This window comes from Muntiacus reevesi, chromosome 9, assembly GCF_963930625.1.
Source record: "Muntiacus reevesi chromosome 9, mMunRee1.1, whole genome shotgun sequence".
Lineage (NCBI taxonomy): Eukaryota > Metazoa > Chordata > Mammalia > Artiodactyla > Cervidae > Muntiacus > Muntiacus reevesi.
The window spans coordinates 7,082,494-7,104,716 of NC_089257.1; the positions used below are offsets into that span (position 1 = coordinate 7,082,494).

The 22,223-nt window shown below is 37.7% G+C and overlaps 2 protein-coding genes and 1 pseudogene across 2 annotated transcripts; all 3 read right to left on the minus strand.

Moving 5' to 3' along the window:
- Positions 1–3,664: 3,664 nt before the first annotated feature.
- On the minus strand, positions 3,665–4,609 carry LOC136175128 (olfactory receptor 5F1-like). Its single transcript, XM_065945438.1, has one exon. The coding sequence runs from the start codon at positions 4,607–4,609 to the stop codon at positions 3,665–3,667; it is 945 nt and encodes a 314-aa protein (XP_065801510.1).
- Positions 4,610–7,403: 2,794 nt separating this feature from the next.
- Positions 7,404–10,766, minus strand: LOC136175410 (olfactory receptor 10AG1-like; annotated as a pseudogene).
- Positions 10,767–19,016: 8,250 nt separating this feature from the next.
- LOC136175411 (olfactory receptor 5F1-like) lies at positions 19,017–19,973 on the minus strand. The gene has a single exon (XM_065945715.1). The coding sequence runs from the start codon at positions 19,971–19,973 to the stop codon at positions 19,017–19,019; it is 957 nt and encodes a 318-aa protein (XP_065801787.1).
- Between the last annotated feature and the right edge of the window lie 2,250 nt (positions 19,974–22,223).

Genomic DNA, 22,223 nt, shown 5'->3' on the forward strand with positions numbered 1-22,223 from the left:
CTATATTCTTCAAATCCAAAATTTATGCATGGTCACTTGGAAACCACTTGTGTGTTCTCCGGGCAGGAAGAATAATAGCCCAGTTTGATAACTGATATTTTGACATCTATCATATTCTTAATGATGAACTGCAGTGTATTAAGGTATACAAATAACTGTTCATCTCTCAAAGCACACTATCAAATGAATGCCGTGTGGAAGCACACACTCTACCTCTTTATGGCGGGGGATGACAGAGACTGCACCAAGTACTTGACAGCATTTTTCTCAGTACTAACTTGTGTAGTCTATTATTTCTGTTTTTACTAGAACCCTTAATAACATAGATGAGGCACACAAAAAAAATAAAGAATGCAATTTTCATGTTTTAAATGAAATGTAAAGCAGTGAAATTTTGGATTAACACTTTGTAAAAATTTGAGACACATTCTGAGTATATGCATATTGCTACCCTTTTATTTTGCTTTCCTTAAAGAGGGTTGGGTAACCATGGGGACTGGATTATAGGTTTTGATTGTGTCATGAACCCTCTAAAGGCAACAACTGCAGTCTCAGAAGTATTTAAATATGATCACGTGCAAGTAGATGTGATTAAACACTATATGGAACTTTCTGATTGCTCTGTTATTTCAAAGCTATTTGCCAAATTAAAAAAAGATCTATTTAAGTTTCTCTTTCTTTGAAGTTTTAGCTGATTCCAATGGTTACATAATCCTCTACCAAATTATGATCCTTCCCTTTTTGTGTGTGTGTGCGTACCCCTACACTTGTCTGGCTGGAGTTAACCTTCAGTCTAGCTCTGTTCTTTTTTTTTTTTTTTTTTTTTTTTTTTTTTTTTTTTTAATATTATTTTATTAGTTGGAGGCCAATCACTTTACAACATTTCAGTGGGTTTTGTCATACATTGACATGAATCAGCCATATAGTTACATGTATTCCCCATCCCGATCCCCCCTCCCACCTCCCTCCCCACCCGACTCCTCAGGGTCCTCCCAGTGCACCAGGCCCGAGCACCTGACTCATGTATCCCACCTGGGCTGGTGGTCCGTTTCACCATAGATAATATACATGCTGTTCTTTCAAAACATCCCACCCTCACGTTCTCCCCCAGAGTTCAAAAGTCTGTTCTGTATTTCTGTGTCTCTTTTTCTGTTTTGCATATAGGGTTATCGCCACCATCTATCTAAATTCCGTATATATGTGTTAGTATACTGTAATGTTCTTTATCTTTCTGACTTACTTCACTCTGTATAATGGGCTCCAGTTTCATCCATCTCATTAGAACTGATTCAAATGAATTCTTTTTAACGGCTGAGTAATATTCCATGGTGTATATGTACCACAGCTTCCTTATCCATTCATCTGCTGATGGGCATCTAGGTTGCTTCCATGTCCTGGCTATTATAAACAGTGCTGCGATGAACATTGGGGTGCACGTGTCTCTTTCAGATCTGGATTCCTCAGTGTGTATGCCCAGAAGTGGTATTGCTGGGTCATATGGCAGTTCTATTTCCAGTTTTTTAAGAAATCTCCACACTGTTTTCCATAGTGGCTGTACTAGTTTGCATTCCCACCAACAGTGTAAGAGGGTTCCCTTTTCTCCACACCCTCTCCAGCATTTATTGCTTGTAGACTTTTGGATAGCAGCCATCCTGACTGGCGTGTAATGGTACCTCATTGTGGTTTTGATTTGCATTTCTCTGATGATGAGTGATGTTGAGCATCTTTTCATGTGTTTGTTAGCCATCTGTATGTCTTCTTTGGAGAAATGTCTGTTTAGTTCTTTGGCCCATTTTTTGATTGGGTCGTTTATTTTTCTGGAATTGAGCTTCAGGAGTTGCTTGTATATTTTTGAGATTAATCCTTTGTCTGTTTCCTCATTTGTTATTATTTTCTCCCAATCTGAGGGCTGTCTTTTCACCTTACTTATAGTTTCCTTTGTTGTGCAAAAGCTTTTAATTTTCATTAAGTCCCATTTGTTTATTTTTGCTTTTATTTCCAATATTCTGGGAGGTGGGTCATAGAAGATCTTGCTGTGATTTATGTCGGAGAGTGTTTTGCCTATGTTCTCCTCTAGGAGTTTTATAGTTTCTGGTCTTACATTTAGATCTTTAATCCATTTTGAGTTTATTTTTGTGTATGGTGTTAGGAAGTGTTCTAGTTTCATTCTTTTACAAGTGGTTAACCAGTTTTCCCAGCACCACTTGTTAAAGAGATTGTCTTTTTTCCATTGTATATCCTTGCCTCCTTTGTTGAAAGTGAGTGTGTTAGTCACTCAATTGTGTCTGACTCTTTGGGACTTCTTGGCCTGTAGCCTGCTGAACTCGTTTGTCCATGGAATTCTCCAGGCAAGAACACTGAAATAGGTTGCCATTTCCTTCTCCAGGTATCTTCCCAACCCAGGGATCGAACCCAGGTTCTCCTGCATTGCAGGAAAATTCTTTACCAACTGAGCCAAATGGAGGCTCTGTTTTTAAGTGAAATAATTAGAAGGAGACACTAACTTCTAACTACATGCCTACATGAATATTCATCAGACCCAGCTGGAATATGTGAACAGCAGAGGGCACTGGATGGTGTGACAGGTCATGAGATCTGCTTTGTTATATCCCAGACGACTTGAATATTGCAGCTTCTATCAGGAGCAATTTCAGCAGCAAGGAAAGAGCCACGGGGAATATCCCTCCAAAAGCTCTCAGTGTGGTTAGCATCTTAGCAAGCCCTGAATCCCACTCAGTTTCCCCTAGAATTCTACTATGCCCCTCCATTCCACCTATATATTATTGCTTACCTTTAATATAATATACGGATTAACTTTAATGGATGTAATTGATGACTGGGAGAACACTTCCATTATCAGGACATCCATGAGACTCTTTTAAAGGATATGGGTCTGTTTTATCTTTCAAAGATCGATCTACCTACTTTGAACTATACATTGATTAAACTCTGCTATAGCTGACTGCGTGTGCATGTGGCTTTGTGTATAATATGTGGATCAGCCTGGGAGAGAAAATGTGAGAGAACAGGAAATTTTTGAGAAGAAAAGATGGAAAGAGAAGAAAAGCTGTTGCAATTGGTGCCTTCTAACCAGACAGCAGTTTTCTAAACAAAATACATTTAAACAAATTCCTATATATTCTTTAATGAATAAGTATATGTTTTGGGGGATAAAGGAAATGAAAGTCCACATGTTTACTATAGCAGTTAAATGATATTACTAGTTTAAAATTTAAGCATTATAGCCCTAATTCAATAAAGTGGAAATCTACTTTGAAAGCATTTTTGCACATGTGATACATACAACCCTTTACAAATCATAAATGTTGAAAAAATACAGTAAAAAAGCTGACAATTACAAATATAATACACAACTAGATTCATGTGACATTACAAAAGCTATCTCCATATACTTTACCCTTTATTTCTATAACCAAGACAGCTTTATGAATAAATCGCATTTTAGAAACCTATAGGAAAGCATACATTGATTAGAAAAAAAGTTTCATGATCTTACCTAAATTGATAAGTTATATCTAACAGGACTTGTGTCCATGACCATTACAAGAACATGGTTATACAGATTAGGTTGTAATGAAGATAAGCTTGATCCAGTTTCTGAAAGTTAAACTATATACTCTAATTAGTTCAGAAAATTAATCAATCACAGCAATGAAGGAATCCTCTTCCTATTAATTACATTCCATAAAGCCTTCTTCACTTCGCTGTTCCGGAGACTGTAGATCAGAGGATTCAACATGGGGATCACCACTGTGTAGAACACGGAAGCCACTTTGTCCTGATTCAGAGAGTAGCTGGAAGTAGGTCTCAGATAAGTGTAGATGGAGGTGGAATAGAAGAGGATGACGGCTGTCAGGTGAGACGCACACGTGGAGAACGCTTTGCGCCTCCCCGCCCCTGCATGCACACGGAAGATGGAGAAGAGAATGCAGCAGTAGGAGGTGAGGGTCACCAGCAGACTTCCAACGATACTCACACCAGCGAAAATGGACAAGATACTTTCATACAGGCGTGTGTCAGAACATGAGAGCTTAAAAAGTGGGGGGCTGTCACAGAAGAAGTGATGAATGACGTTAGAACTGCAGAAAGGAAAGCTGCTTATACAACTTGTGAGAACCATGGAGTTCACCAGGCCCGCTGCAAAAGCCCCTGTGGCCATTTTCAGCCAGACAGTCCTGGACATGATCAAGGAGTAAAGGAGAGGGTTGCATATGGCCACATAGCGGTCATACGCCATTAACCCAAAAAGGATGCATTCGGTTGTGGCCAAGGCTATAAAGAAGTACATCTGCAGGAAGCAGCCAGCAAAGGAGATGGTTTTCTTCTCTGATAAAAAATCTACTAGCATCTTTGGAGTGATGGTGGATGAATAACAAACATCCACAAAGGACAGGTTAGCCAGGAAGAAATACATGGGTGTGTGAAGTCGGGAATCAGCTCTGATTAAGAGAATCATTCCAACATTCCCCACAACTGTAAGTGTATAAATCACAGAAAAAAGGCAAAATAGGGTAATCTGTAACTCCAATGAATCTGCCAAACCCAACAGGATGAACTCAGTGAGCAACGTATAATTTTTTCTGGCCATTTATTACAGAAATTTTATGCTTAAACTTGAATTCACTCTAAATATTTTCCTCTCAAAAGGTTACAGTTAGTAGTAGGCCTAATAAAATTAGTCACACATGAAAAAAAAATCTAGGATAACAGAGCATAATATATAGAAAAAGTGAAGCAAGAAGAAAATTAGTGAGAAAGTGAATAAGCATTGTTCTTAGTCGCTCAGTCATGTCTGACTCTTTGTGACCCCATGGACTGCAGCCCAACAGGCTCCTCTGTGCATGGGATTTTCGCAAGCAAGAATACTGGAGTGGGTTGCCATTTCCTTCTCTAAGAACAAGCATTGGAATTTATTAAACAATTCTCCATGTTAAAATACATCTGGGTTGAAGGATTCTCAAATTATTGCGCTAAATACACATATTTCACTTCAGTTTCTGCAAATGCAATATATATATTCTATACTTTCTCTTCTAGCCTACATCCAAAATGCAAAGTACCCAGCTATTCTAGCTGAAGTCTCTCCCATGGTCTGAACAGGTATGTGAGTTTAAATCAATGCAATTTTTTCTCCTCAGGAACATTCTATATATTCTGCAACTCTAAAATCTATGAAAGTAATTAGCCTCCAATTAAAATAAATAAATTTAAAAAATCTGTGCATCAACACTTGAAAATCACTTCTCTATTCCCCACGCAGTAAAAAAAGTCCATTTCAAATAATCACCATTTTGACATTTCTACAAAGAAAACATACGGATGCCCAACAGGCACGTGAAAAGATGCTCAACAGCAAGAGTTGTTAGTGAAAGGTAAATCAAAACTACAATGAGGTGTCACCTCACATCAGTCAAAATAGCCACCATTAAAAAACAAACAAAAAAATCTACAAATAATAGATGCTAGAGAGCTGATGGAGAATAGGGAATCCTAGTACATTGTCGGTAGGAATGCAAACTGGTGCAGCCACTTTGGAAAACTTATTGAAGTTCCTTAAAAATAAAAAATAGAATTACCAAATGATCTAGCGATCACAATCCTGGGTATCTATCTGAATAAAACTATAATTTAAAAGATATATGCTCCCTTATGTTCATAAATGAAGCAAGTCAGAAAGAGAAAGGCAAATATCCAAATATGGTATGATATCATTTATATGTGGAATCTAAAAACTGATACAAATGAACTTATTTACCAAACAAAGAGACTCACAAACATAGGAAACGAATATATAGTTACCAAAGGAAAAAAAGGGTAGGGGGGGACAAATTTGGAGCTTAGGATTAGCAGATACAAACTGTTATTTACAAAATAGATGACCAGCAAGGTCATAGTGTGTGTGTGAGTGTGTGCCCGTAAGTGCATGCGTATATATACACACAAGGAGCTCTATTTAATATCCTATGCTGCTGTTCAGTCACTCAGCTGTGTCTGACTCTGCGACTCATGAACTGCAGCATGCCGGGCTTCCCCATCCTTTACCATTTCCCAGAGTTTGTTTAAACTCAAGTCCGTTGAGTCCGTGATGCCACCCAACCATCTCATCCTCTCTTGCCCCCTTCTCCTCCTAAACTCAATCACTCCCAGCATCAGGGTCTTTTCCAATGAGTTGTCTCTTCCCATCAGGTGGCCAAAGTATTGTGGCTTCAGCTTCATCATCAGTTCTTTCAATGAATATTCAGTATTCACTTCCTTGAGAATTAACTGGTTTGCTCTCTTTGCATGCCAAAGGACTGCCAAGAGTCTTCTTGAGTACCCCAATTAAAAGGCATCAGTTCTTCAGCACCTAGCCTTCTTTATGGTCCAACTCTCCCATCCATACATGATTACTGGAAAAACCATAACTTTGACTATATGGACCTTTATCAGCAGAGTGATGTCTTTGCTTTTTAATACTTTGTCTAGGTTTGCCATAGCTTTCTTTCCAAGGAGCAAGCATCTTTTAATTTCATGGCTTCAATCACCATCTCAGTGAGGAAAATAAGGATGTCTCAAAGCAAATAGTAATAGACAGAATGTTAAAAGGCATATTCAGAGCAAATCACCCAGTTAAAAATAAGATTTTTGAGCCTGAATAAGTGTTCAAAACCAGAGAATCAAATTTGGGAAGGCTTTCTTTGCATGCTATGTTGAAGGAAATCTCTGCAGGAGTGATCTTGTATCCAGGAAGTCGGCGAGTCAGTCATGGCTGGAAAATCTCTCTTTGCCACCCTTTATCAATCAGAATAATGGTTCTTCTAAATACTATATTCTTCTCATGCAGGTAGTATGTTCTGACATGAAAACTAAGTCCAGAAACCAGTATCTGAAGATGCCCTACCAGCATATATGGAAAATTTGGAAAGCCTTTCTCAAATTGAATGCAACAAATGATCTCTGCTTCTTCCCATTGTTCTCTACAGTCAGCAGAGGTACAACTGCCAATAAGTTAACATTTTGCGTCTTGAATATGATGCCTCAAATATAATTTTTTCTCAAACACTCATCTTTTAGTGGAACTATCAATAGCAGGCCTGCTACACCATGCTTTTAGTCTTTTCATCTGATAAAGCTAATTTGATGGCTATTAGTTTTCAGGCTATACATTGGGACTAGAGAAAGAAAGTTGAATAATCTCATTGGAAAGAGAAAACATAGGCAATGTTCTGCAAAATTAAAAAGCAACAACAGTTCACAAGACCCATTAATGAATGCTATGTGTTATATCAAACATTGCAATACCCTGAATAGAGGTTGAGATTATTTTTTTTTTATTTAACATGACATCAGAGTTTATGTGATATAAAAATAACAGATCATTTACCTATAATATGAAGTCACAGCTAATGGGAAAATAACAGAAATTGAGTGGAGACTGTAATGAATAAGAAACAAATTTTATGAATTAATATTTTTAAATCACAGTCCAATTTTAGTAGGAATTTTCTCAAAGCCACCGTACCATCTTTGTTTCTCAGACAATATAGTATAGGGTTAAACATTGGTGTGGCAGTGGTGTAAAAAAGAGAGAGAAATTTGTCCCTTCCGATCAAATGACTGGACTTTGGTCTTAAACATGTAATGAGTCCTGATCCAAAGAATAAAGCCACAACCATGAGATGGGAAGAGCAGGTGGAGAATGCCTTGGCTTGCCCAGTGCTGAAGACAGCTTCAAGATGGTCTCAACTATTCTCATATAAAATCCAAGAATCAACATAAAAGGAATAGTGACAACTAGAACAGCAATCACATAAACTAATATCTCAATCATAAAAGTGTCCCCACAGGCAAGGTTAAACACTGGATATACATCACAGAAGAAGTGATTCAACTGGTTAGAGCCACAGAAGGTTAGAGAGATCTGGTAAGTAAATCCTATGCATGCAGTAATTCCACTGACCCAACTGCCAGCAGCCAGCTGGACACACAGCCTACTGTTCATGAGGAGAGAATGCAGCAGTGGGTTACAAATGACGACACACCTGTCACAAGCCATGGAAGTCAGAAGGCACTCAGTGACCCCAAACACCAGAAGGAAATACATCTGAGAAGCACAGGCTAGAATGGAAATATTTCTAGATTCTCTACTGAGATCTGTTAATAACCTGGGGACAGTGACTGATACATAGCATATTTCTAAGGAAGAAAAATTCCCTAGGAAAAAAATACATGGGAGTCTGGAGGGAAGGATCCATCTTGGTTATTATAATAATGGGACTATTTCCCATCAGAATAACCCTATACATGATTAAAAGCATCCCAGAAAGAAATCCTTGAAGGTCAGAAATATCAGAGAAGCCAAGCAAGATGAACTCCACCAATGTAGTCTGTTCCCACTCTGGTGGATTTTACCCTCTGGATTCCATCTGTGAATAAAAGACCCAACCAAAAATTGGACCAAAGAACTAAACAAACATTTCTCCAAAGAAGACATACAGATAACTAATAAATACATGAAAAGATGCTCAACATCACTCATTATCAGAGAAATGCAAATCAAAACCACAATGAGGTACCATCACACACCAGTCAGAATGGCTGCTATCCAAAAGCCTACAAGAAATAAATACTGGAAAGGGTGAGGAGAAAAGGGAACCCTCTTACACTGTTGGTGGGAATGCAAACTAGTACAGCCACTATGGAGAGCAGTGTGGAGATTCCTTAAATATCTGAAAATAGAACTGCCATATGACCCAGCAATCCCACTGGTGGGCATACACACAGAGGAAACCAGAATTGAAAGAGACACGTGCACCCCAATGTTCATCGCAGTGCTGTTTATAATAGCCAGAACATGGAAGCAACCTAGATGCCCATCAGCAGATGAGTGGATAAGGAAGCTGTGGTACATATACACCATGGAATATTACTCAGCCATTAAAAAGAATTAATTTGAATCAGTTCTAATAAGGTGAATGAAACTGGAGCCCATTATATGGACTGAAGTAAGCCAGAAAGTGAAACACCAATACAGGATACTCATGCATATATATGGAATTTAAAAAGATGGTAACGATAACCCTGTCTGCAAGACAGCAAAAGAGACACAGATGTATTTAACAGTCTTTTGGATTCTGTGGGAGAGGGCGAGGGAAGGATGATATGGGAGAATGGCATTGAAACATGTAAATTATCATACGTGAAAAGAATCGCCAGTCCAGGTTCGATGAATGATACAGGGTGCTCGGGGCTGGTGCACTGGGATGACCTAGAGGGATGGGATGGGGAGGGAGGAGGGAGGGGTGTTCAGGATGGGGAACACGTGTACACCCATGGAGGATTCAAGTCAATGTATGGCAAAACCAATACAATGTTGTACAGTAAAATAAATAAATGTTTAATGTCACTCGGATGCACCCTGTCCAGCAGCAAAACCAGACAAAATAATTCAATGATTTCAAATCAATTCACATGATAGCTACCCATTTTTTTTTTGTTGTATTTTTGTTAATACATCAAATCCAGCATCCTAAAATACCACAATGTAAAAATAAAAAATAATCTTAGACTCTTTCTTTTGGCTCACATTAAGGATTATGGGTTTGTGAGTAACAGTAAAACAGACAACAAAAACAAAAAATATGTTGTGTAGCCTATTTTCAGGGTAAGAGTTGCTCTAGGTAACGGAGGGCCCTTTCTTCTGAAAAATGCTTCTACTTATATTTTACATGTTAGACCTTGAAAGGTAATTAGATAATTCTGAAGTCTTTAGCAGTAATTAAATGAGAAAAAGAGAAAAAATGGGTAAAGAAATTTGATCATAACAGCCACAGATCTGACAACAGACAAATGCAAAGTCAGCTATTGCATATGTTTCTACCTCCAGATATATATATGAGTATGCATGTATACTTATGAAACTACATAGATATTGTGAATATGCAAAATGCATTATAGACATGTGAAGGTCATATAGTATCTATTTAAAATACCTATGTCTGGATAATTACCAAAAAGCAAGTGCGAAATGCAGCATCTCACTCACAGTCATAAAAACGAGAGTCTGATTTCTTGTGGTTACAGCCTGCATATTTCAAGTTCAGGAGGTTTATCTCATTAATGAATTTGACTGAAAGGAAGTTTTTTATTCTTTTTTTCATTCTTTAATTATAAAGAATACACTGCTATAAAATAAGCTGGTGAAAATACTTGCTGCTTACCTTTTTTTTTTAATGTTGTGAAGAAGTCACTATGCCTTTCTCTTTTATAATGAACATTGCCTTATATAATATACATGTCTGGTTTGAATTATTCAAGAAACTAATTCAATCCTTACTATTTTCCCTTGAACCTTATACCTTAAATCAATTAGTGCACTTAAATAGAAATGGTCTGTTTTTACCATGGAGACATCTCTTCATGACAAACTCCATTTTTAACCACAATAAGCTGTTTATTGAGACAACTTAAGAAATAAACACAGCCTCCTCCAAGTCAATTAGTGCTGCAACAGTTTCACTCTCTATGGAATATGGTCTGGGGAGCACTAGCTACTTACCCACGCCCCCTTATGTGTCTCCATGTACTCTACGTCTTTGGAGAGTAGGGTAATTGTCCTCCTAGGAAAGCTGTTTAAGATACTCACAGTCTTAACTTGGGCAGTATCTATTTATGCAATCAGTGCATCCAAAATTTAAAAGTATTAAAATACGATTCTTTAACCACACAGAATGGAATTTGGAAACTATCTAGAATTCACCCGTCATCTAGTCTGTTATGAGTTAAGGTCCTCTCTTCACACCATATATAGAATTTATCTTTAGTTGAAAGTTACATACATATGAGAGATTGTAGTGTTACTTTTTTGCACTATGAATCTTTGCTAAACTATGTGAAATAATTCATGCATTCAGCCTTTATTTATTGAATCATTCAGTAAAACCTAATCATCTCAGTTAGATTAACTGTAACTCAATGATGGACCATAGCCTTGTTTAACTCAATGAAGCTATGAGCTATGTGTTGTACGTCCATTCAAGATGGACAGATCATGGTGGAGAGTTCTGACAAAATGTGGTCCACTGGAGAAGGGAATGGCAAACCACTTTAGTATTCTTGTCTGGAGAACCCAATGAACAGTAAGAATAGGCAAAAAGAGAGCACACTGAAAGATGAACTCCCCAGAATGGTAGGTGTTCAATATGTTACTGGAGATTAGTGGAGAAACAACTCCAGAAAGAATGAAGAGACAGAGCCAGAGCAAACACAACACCCAGCTGTGGGTGTGACTGGTGATAGAAGCAAGGTTCAATGCTATAAAGAGCCATATGGCATAGGAACCTGGAATGTTAAGTCCATGAATCAAGGCAGATTGGAGGTGGTCAAACAGGAGATGACATTAGGAATCAGTGAAATAAAATGGATTGAATGGGTGAATTTAACTCAGATGACCATTATATCTACTACTGTGGGCAAGAATCCCTTAGATGGAGGGAGCCATCATAGTCAGCAAAAGAGTCTGAAATGCAGTACTTGGATGCAGTCTCAAAAATAACAGAAAGATCTCTGTTCATGTCCAAGCAAACCATTCAATATCACAGTTATCCAAGTCTATGCCCCGACCAGTAATTCTGAAGAAGCTTTAGTTGAACAGTTCTATGAAGACCTACAAGATCTTCTAGAACTAATACCAAAAAAGATACCATTTTCATTATAAGGGACTGGAATGCAAAAGTAGGAAGTCAAGAAACACCTGTAGTAACAGGCAAATTACTGAATGAAGCAGGGCAAAGCTTAATACAGTTTTGTCAAGAGAATGCACTGGTCATAGCAAGCATCCTCTTCCAACAATACAAGAGAAGACTCTACACATGGACATCACCAGATGGTCAACACCAAAATCAGATTGATTTTATTCTTTGCAGCCAAAGATTGAGAAGCTCTATACAGTCAGCAAAAACAAGACCAGGAGGTGACTGTGACTCAGATCATGAACTCCTTATTGCCAAATTCATACTTAAATTGAAGATAGTGGGGAAAACCACTAGACCATGCAGGTATGACCTAATTCAAATCCCTTATGATTATACAGTGAAACTGAGAAATAGACTTAAGGGACTAGATCTGGTAGAGTATCTGAGGAACTATGGACAGAGGCTCGTGACATTGTACAGGAGACAGGGATCAAGACCAACCCCAGGAAAAAGAAATCCAAAAAAGAAAAGTGGCTGTCAGAGGAAGCCTTACAAATAGCTGTGAAAAGAAGAGAAACCAAAAGCAAAATAGAAAAGGAAATATATACCCATTTGAATGCAGAGTTCCAAACAGCAGCAAGGAGAGATAAGAAAGCCTTCCTCAGAGATCAATGCAAAGAAATAGAGGAAAACAATAGAATGGGAAAGACTAGAGATCTCTTCAAGAAAATCAGAGATACCAAGGGAACATTTCATGCAAAGATGGGCTCAATATAGGACAGAAATGGTATGGACCTAACAGAAGCAGAAGATATTTAGAAGAGGTGGCAAGAATACACAGAAGAACTATACAAAAAAGATCTTCATGGCCCAGATAATCACAATGGTGTGATCACTCACCTAGAGCCAGACATCCTAGAATGTGAAGTCAAGTGGGCCTTAGGAAGTGTCACTACAAACAAAGCTAGTGGAGGTGATGGAATTCCAGTTGAGATCTTTCAAATCCTGAAAGATGATGCTGTGAAAGTGCTGCACTCAATATGTCAGCAAATTTGGAAAACTCAGCAGTGGCCACAAGACTGGAAAAGGTCAGTTTTCATTCCAATCCCAAAGAAAAGTAATGCCAAAGAACGCTCAAACTACCGCACAATTGCACACATTTCACACGCTAGTAAAGTAATGCTCAAAATTCTCCAAGTAAGGCTTCAACAATACATGATCCATGAACTTCCAGATGTTCAAGCTGGATTTAGAAAAGGCAGAGGAACCAGAGATCAAATTGCCAACATCTGCTGGATCATCAAAAAAGCAAGAGAGTTCCAGAAAAACATCTATTTCTGCTTTATTGACTATGCCAAAACCTTTGACTGTGTGGGTCACAATAAAGTCTGGAAAATTCTGATAGAGATGCGAATACCAGAACACCTGACCTGCCTCTTGAGAAATCTGTATGCAGGTCAGGAGGCAACAGTTAGAACTGGATATGAAACAAGAGACTAGTTCCAAATTGGAAAAGGAGTGCATCAAGGCTGTAAATAGTCACCCTGCTTATTTAACTTATATGCAGAGTACATCATAGGAAATGCTCGGCTGGATGAAGCACAAGCTGGAATCAAGATTGCCGGGAGAAATATCAATAACCTCAGATATGCAGATGACACCATCCTTATGGCAGAAAGTGAAGAAGAACTAAAAAACCTCTTGATGAAAGTGAAAGAAAAGAGTGAAAAAGTTGGCTTAAAGCTCAACATTCAGAAAACTAAGATCATGGTATCTGGTCCCATCACTTCATGACAAATAGATTGGCAAATAGGAGAAACAGTCGCTGACTTTATTTTTCTGGGCTTGAAAATCACTGCAGATGGTGATTGCAACCATGAAATTAAGAGATTTACTCCTTGGAAGGAAAGTTATGACCAAACTAGACAGCATATTAAAAAGCAGAGACATTACTTTGTCAACAAAGTTATCTAGTCAAGGCTATGGTTTTTCCAGTGGTTATGTATGGATGTGAGAGTTGGACTATAAAGAAAGGTGAGCTCAGAAGAATTGATTCTTTTGAACTGTGGTGTTGGAGAAGACTCTTGAAAGTCCCTTGGACTACAGGGAGATCCCACCAGTCCATTCTAAAGGAGATCAGTCCTGGGTGTTCTTTGGAAGGACTGATGTTGAAGCTGAAGCTCCATTATTTTGGCCACCTGATGGGAAGACTCATTTGAAAAGACCCTGATGCTGGGAAAGATTGAGGGCAGGAGGAGAAGGGGACAACAGAGGATGAGATTGTTGGATGGCATCACCGACTTAATGGACATGAGTTTGGGTAAACTCTGGGAGTTGGTGATGGACAGGGAGGCCTGTCATGCTGCAGTCCATAGGATCGCAAGGAGTCAGACATGATTAAGTGACTGAACTGAACTAAATCATATATAATGTGTACTCTTCCATTGCTAGTAGTGAGGAAAATGTCTGAGAGATGTTATGACAGAGCAACACAATACACTTTAGTGCACCAAAGTTGGAAGCAGACAGTTGTGGTTGCAATAACCCATGTGGGAAACTAGGGTTGATAAGGTATGTATATTGTGAGAAATGGTCACAGCATCTACATACCGTTTCTTTCCAAAGTTGTTCCTCTGTTTTCATTCTCAATTTTATCATACATAAAATCAACCACCAGAGAAAATATGATGTATTTATATTTCTTCATCTATTTAACCTACATTAGTCAGTCATCAAATTATGCTTACTGTCTCTTCTAAAGATTAATTAATTTCACTCATTTCCTCCTATTTTTATGGGAATTTTAAAAATTTATATTTTGTATACTTTTTATATTGAAACATGCTTTATACAACTTTATTTTTCATACTTAACTTTCATCAATCTCTTCTCTTTCAAAGACAGTATTTTTTCTACGAGGTAGATAAAATCATGTCATTTCTCTCCTTGATTCCCTTCACTATCTCTTCTTGGTTCTCATGATTGCATCATACACCATGAAAGAGAGTGAAACACCACTAACAATGCAGTTCTCCTTCATTTATCTTTTTCCACAGAAACCCAAATGCTTTTCCAGTTTCTTGTTCCACTTGCTTGACTCAGTTCTTGGCAATGAAATAGGAAAGAACACATTCAGAATGATCCCAGAAGCTATGGAACTGACCAGTATCAGAGCCACCTGACCCTGAATGATTGTTAAGAGTGGAGCTGTACACTGGAGAAGACACGAGTCTGAGGAAACCCCGGGAGAGAGTGAAGGACAGGGAAGCGAGGTGTGCTGTGGGCCATGGGGTCACAAAGACTTGGACACGAGTGAGCGACTGAACAACAGCGTCACAGGGAGCTTCCCCTAAACCTGGGATGTTGTCTTGGAATCCCTTCTTTAGAGCCCTCGGGTCTTAGAATTATAGGAGTTTCCTATCTATGTCATAGTTCAACCAATTAGTGCAGAGGCACTGTTTTTGTTCTCCTCTCCCTCTGCATAAATGATCCAAGAACATCCTTCACCCTTGCCCCCTCATTCCACATGGTCATAATATACCACATAACTGCACTCACCTGGCTCCAAGTCACTGGTTCCACAGTGCCTGTTACACCAAACAGCTCAACTAGGCCATTTCCTGCAACTGTGTGAATAAGAACCTAGAGGAAATCTTTCTGTCTTTGCCTCTGTAGTTGTAATCTTTTTACACTTGGGAATTTTATTCCATTTCCCCCTCCATACTGAATGGACACAACTTGAGCTCTGATATCAGGGACATGAAGTAGAATCATGCATATGTGTAGCAGATCTATGTATTTTAATCTCTCCTGTTTTCCTTTACCAGTGAGTTAATGATTGACACACACAACACAACCATAGTTAATGAATTATATTTAAAAAATTTATTTTTTATACTGCAAGTTTTAAGTGGTGAGACTATTTCAGGAGATTGAATGTTTTGAATCCAATTTATTAGTTCAGAATTTTTGCTATGCTCATCATCAGGTTGATCTCTTGTTTGCAAAACTTTGAAATCCCATGGCCAATAATTATTACCTTTTTTTTTTAGTAACAAATCTGAGGAGAATAATATTTATTCTATAACTAAAATATCCCAGGGACAATTTTGAGACTTAAGGGTGGTGGCTGGTACATGCGATGTTTCCATTTTAGGACTAATATTACAGCATTTAAAGAGAATTTCAGCATTTTCCCACCAAAGATATAAATTGTATCCCGCATTAGCAAAAAATGACCAAATTTCTGTTTTCTGGTTCTGGTTCTGGTCACAGTTCTATTTATCATATATTCCACATAGTTTTAATAAAATTATTTGCCTTAAGATTGTTGCTATAAAGTTATATAATGTCCAATAAAGCTATATCTTTGCAATAAAACTACATATTTTCGTTATTGTTATGTGTACATTAATCTCTAGATTGAATATTCTCACATCATTTCAATTAATTCATATTAGAATATCTTCTGTACCCCTAACTATTTACATTTTACCTTTTTGACATCATATGTTTTCATCTCTGTCCATTGAAATGTGATTATGAATTAATACAGTGTTTAATTTAAGTTGAGCAGTATGAAGTGAAGTAAGATTATTTCTTCACTTAATCTCAGTACTAACTTTTACCTAATTATTGCTTATGAAATGTATAGTTTTCAGCTTTCAGTAGACCCATGAAAATTCTGTTATGAAATTTCTGTTTAACAAATTAAATTTTAAAAAATCATCATTATATATTAATATCAAACACTTTCTGCACTTTTTTTTTGCCTAAATTCAGGGCTCTGTTTCTTAGTAATATCCCCCTTTTTAGTTATTTATTTGGATCCATGTGGTTTCTGAATATGGATTATATCATTCTTTCCAACTTGTTTACTTACTTTTTTCCATCTTTTCCAAACTGTGACATTCGCAGCTATTATAAGCCTGATTTATCTGACCTAAACACTAATGTAGAGCAAAACAAAGCCAAAGGTGTAGGTTTCAAACTTCACTACTTTCAGTGAATAAATTACTCATAAACAGTTGAATAGGGCAAAACATGTATTGATAACTGTATATTTGGAAAAGGTGGTAACATTAAACTTTCAAATGAGATAAAGGACTTGGAAAATCAGACAAAGAGGAAGCAGTGTGGAGTAGAGCAAACAGGCTCACACAGGCATAAAGGCAGCGGTGGCGGTTTGGTCACTCAGTCGTGTCCGGCTCTTGTGACCCCGTGGACTGTAGCCCCCCAGGCTCCTCTGTCCATGGGGTTCTCCAGGCAAGAACACTGGGGTGGGTTGCCTTTCCCTTCTCCAGCGGATCTGCCAGACCCAGGGACTGAACCCAGGTCTCCTGCACTGCAGGCAGATTCTTTACCAACTGAGCTATGAGGGAAGCCCTAATAAGAAAGAACATACAATAATTTTAAAAACACATTTTATAAAATTTGCAGGTTAAAAATTAGTCTAAGTGTATATAAGGAGCTGCTGCTGCTGCTAAGTCACTTCAGTCGTGTCTGACTCTGTGCGACCCCATAGACAGTAGCCCACCAGGCTCCCCCGTCCCTGGGATTCTCCAGGCAAGAATACTGGAGTGGGTTGCCATTTCCTTCTCCAATGCATGCATTCATGCTAGGTCGCTTCAGTCGTGTCCGACTCTGACCCTGTGGACAGCATCCCAGCAGGCTCCTCTGTCCATGGAATTCTCTAGGCAAGAATACTGGAGTGGGTTGCCATTTCCTTCTCTAGATATAAGGAGCACACTCATTAATTTAAAAAAAAAAAAAAAACCTCCCAAAGTTTTAAATATTTGCAAGCTTAATTAAACAAGATTAATTAAATGTAGAAGGCTGAGTTAGAGAACATTGTCATGGTCTAAAGACAATATGTCAAAACACCCAAATCTCAGAATAACTATATTTCATCCTGAACACAATGTTTCTATTCCTAAGTTTTACTAGAAAGTAAAACATTTAGTGGAAGGAGAAGAATATTAGTATTTATCAGTGAACTATCTTGATCCCAGAAATACCTACGACAGAGAAAGTAGAAAGAGACCAACCAAAGAGCAGCTGGCTGGTGCAGCGGAATGCAGGTGAGTCAGTTAGTGAAGGAGTGAATCTGCTGAGACCAGCCTGATGAGCTTGTTGCAGGGCTTCCAGGAACAGAGAAAAAATATGGACCGAGAACACAGCTCAGGGGTGCAGAGACAAGACGAATTACCCCATGGATGTTCTTCAGACCAGAGAGGGTCATGGGCGCTTGACCTGAATGACCTTTTGTGACAGATCATGGTCTGTTCTGCCACACCCCAGATGACTTGAGCATCGCAGCCTCTATCAGACACAACTTTGGCAGAAAGAGCAAAGGAAGGACATGGAGAATTTCCTTCAAAAATTATATGTGAGTTGATCTTTTTAGCAAACCCTGAACCCCACTAACTTTACTCCAGAGTTCTAATAAGCCAATTTCCATTCTACCTTCATATTATTGCTTAGCTTTAGTATTATGATTAATTTTGATTACTTATTCTTAATTGATAGACTTCCATAATATGTATGTTACATCCATTCAATGTCAACATCTATCAGTAGAGCTAATTAAATTCTGGAGTAGTTAAATGTGTGTGAGGTAGCTTTGAGTGTATAAATCACATGGAAGACAGAAAGTGAGAAAAGAATAGGAAATTTTTGAGAAGGGAAGAGGACAGTAGAAGAAAAACTATTGTAAGTGGTGCACTCTAATCAGACAACAGTTTTCTAAATTGCATTCTTTTATATAAATTCATAATTTCTTTATAATGAATATGTTTGTAGAAATAACAGAAATAAAAGTTGATGTGTTTACTATGAAAATGATATTCCTGAATTTTGATTTAAGCATATCCCCAGGAAATTATTCCATGAAATAAAATGGGAATCTATTCAAAACTAAAAATATGTCATATGTGCTATATAAGAATCTATCACAAAACATAAATGGTGAAAACATACGCACTGGAAAAGATAATCTGAAAATTCTAAGTTCTTTGCTTGGCTAGTTTCATGTGATACTGTCATTTTTGTCTTTAAATACTTAATAACTTCATTCTCTAACCATGATTACTTTATGAATAAGCACAGATTTTGATAATGCAACAGAAATATAAAATAATCAGGTGAAAGTTTATAATTTTGTAACAGTCTAATACACATTTTATATCAGTTAGTTTATACCCAATTAGATACAAGTACATGAGTAATAATAAAACACTATTAATTAGAAAATATTCTAATGAAATACAGTAAACTTGATCCACATTTTAAAACATCAAAACATGCTCTGTTTAGTCAAGAATATTAAGGCAACAATCCTAGAAATAGAGGGACCATTTTCCTAGTAATCACATTCCATAAAGCCTTCTTTACTTCCTTATTCCAGAGGCTGTAGATCAGAGGATTCAACATGGGGGTCACCACTGTGTAGAACACGGAAGCCACTTTGTCCTGATTCAAAGAGTAGCTGGAAGTAGGTCTCAGATAAGTGTAGATGGAGGTGGAATAGAAGAGGATGACGGCTGTCAGGTGAGACGCACACGTGGAGAACGCTTTGCGCCTCCCTGCCCCTGCATGCACACGGAAGATGGAGAAGAGAATGTAGGAGTAGGAGGTGAGGATCACCAGCAGAGCCCCAACCATATTCACACCAGCGAATGTGGAAAAGATGCTTTCTTGCAGGCATGTGTCAGAACAGGAGAGCTTAAAAAGTGGGGGGCTGTCACAGAAGAAGTGATGGATGACATTGAAACTGCAGAATGGCAAGCTGCTTACATAGCTGGTGTTTACCATGGAGTTCACCAGGCCCGCTGCAAAAGCCCCTGCGGCCATTTTCAGGCAGACCGTCCTGGACATGATCAAGGAGTAAAGGAGAGGGTTGCATATGGCCACATAGCGGTCACAGGCCATTAACCCAAAAAGGATGCATTCGGTTGTGGCCAAGGCTATAAAGAAATACATCTGCAAAAAGCAGCCAGCAAAGGAGATGGACTTCTTCTCTGATAATAGATCTACCAGCATCTTTGGAGTGATGGTGGATGAATAACAAACATCCACAAAGGACAGGTTAGCCAGGAAGAAGTACATGGGTGTGTGAAGTCGGAAATCCATTCTGATTAAGAAGATCATCCCAACATTCCCCACAAATGTAAGTGTATAAATCATAGAAAAAAGGCAAAAGAGGATAACCTGTAGCTCCAATGTGTCTGTTAATCCCAACAGAATGAACTCTGTCAGTGAAGTATAATTTTTTCTGTCCATTTATTACAGATATATCATGCTTCAACTTGCATTAGATGGAAACATTTCACTGTTCAATGTTTACATGAAGTAATAGGAATGTTAATGAAGTTAGTGACACATGCGGGGGGTGCGGAAAGGCTTTGGATAAAAGAGTATAGTAAATAGAGCAACTGAAATAATGTAGAAATTCGTGAAAAAATGAATAAATGCTGAAGTTTATTAAGCGATTCTCTGTATTAAATGTAGGTTGAGGCATCCACAAATCCTTGGTCTAAGTCCACATGTTTCTCTTCAGTTTTGTGCAAATGCAACATTCATGTTCCATTCTTTCTCCTATTGCCCATATCCAAAATATAAGTTTCAGAACTAACCTTGCTGAAGTCTTTCGCATTCTCTGAGGAGGTTTTTATTTAACTCAAATGCATTTTTTTCTCACAAAGACGACTCTGTATTCCCTCATCTTCAAAATGTATGACTTGCCATCCGTACATCACTTTTATCTTCTCCAAGCAGCAAGCATAGCCTGTTTCAAATAACCAGTATTTTGACACCTTGAGAATGATTATGCAGCGTTTTAAAAGTTAACCGCACAACTCTTCTCATTTACAAAACGCGTGACCAGATCAGTGCCCATACTAGCAGTCACTGCACCTGTCCTCAGCAGGGAGCAACAGAGACAGCAGCATGTACCCAGTAACATCCTTCCCAGTGCTAATTCATCTGGTCTGCTATTTTCTTTCTTATCAGAATCTTCTCTAATAACTCAGTTGAGGCATAAAAATTATAAAGAGACAATTTTCATGTTTGAAGTGAAATGAAATCAGAGACAGTATGGATTCTTTCTGTGTAAAAATTTGAGACACGTCTTGAATATATACACAAGCTGAATTTTTTTTTTCCTGAAAGAGGGTTGGGAGACAATGGGGACTAGACTATAGCTTTTAATTATGAGTCAATACTCTAATGGCAGAAACTCCATTCTCAAAAGTAATTAAAATATGATCACATACAGGTAAATGGAATCATACACTGTATGGATTTTCATCATAACTTGAATATATATCTCTGTGTTACTTTAAAGTTGTTTTCCAAGGATAATCAATTTTTTTAATTGGCTATTTACTTGCCTATTTTTTGATAATTTTAGCTTATTCCAAAAGGGTACATAACCCACTCCAAAATTTTGATTCTCCCCCCGTATGCATATGTGTGAGTGTGTGTCTGTATGTAAAGGTGTGTATGTAACTCACCACATTTCTGGGTAAGTTTAACCTGAAATCCAAAACTGTTTGAGTGAAATAAATCGGAGAAGATGCTGGCTACTAAACTCATGAATATTCTTCCGACCAATATGAATTATGTCGTCCGCAAAGGGACCTAGATGTCTGAGCTGGATGACAGCTTTATGACAGGTCATGAGGTCAGCTTCACCGCATCCCAGTTGACTTGAACATCACAGCTTCTATCAGGTGCCACTTCAGCAGCAAGCTCAAGAATTTCTCTCCAAAAACTATATAACAAAGTTACCATCTTAACAAGAGCTGACCCCCTCTCAATTTCCTCCTGAGTTCTATTAAGTCACTCCCATTCCACTTTCATATTAAGACTTGCTTTTAACATTCAGATTAACTTTAAAGGATTTTGTTGGTAGTCAACAGAAGATTACCATAAGCAGGAAATCCATGAGTCTATATGTCAGTTTCACCCATTAAACACTGATATACCTGTTTTGGAACTATGCCTTAATTAAACAAAAATGAGTGTGTGTTCATGTGGCTTTGTGTATATGTATCACTCTGGAGAAGAGACTCATAGAAAAATAGGATATGTTGGAGAAAAAAAGAAAAGAATAGAAAAAAGCTGGTCTAACTGTACTTTTTAACTAAACAGCTTTTTTCTGTATAGAACACTGCACACAGTTCATATTTATATATTAGTGAATATGTATGCATTTGTGGAAACAAAGGAAATAAAAGCTGAAGAGTTTACTATTACATTTAAATAACATTCTTGAATTTTATTTAAGCTTATGCCCAGGAAATGATTCAGGAAAATAAAATGGAAATATATTATGAATTTAAAATATTTTGCCACCAGTAATATATATCGCTTACAAATCATAAATGGTGAAAACAAAACATCAAAAAAGGGAAAATTCATTAAATAGTTCAATTCATGTGACCTTGTTGCTTTTGTCTCTATATACTTAGTCCTTTATTTCCCTAATCTAAATTTGTTTATAATCTCTATTTTAGGGATCTAGTGAAA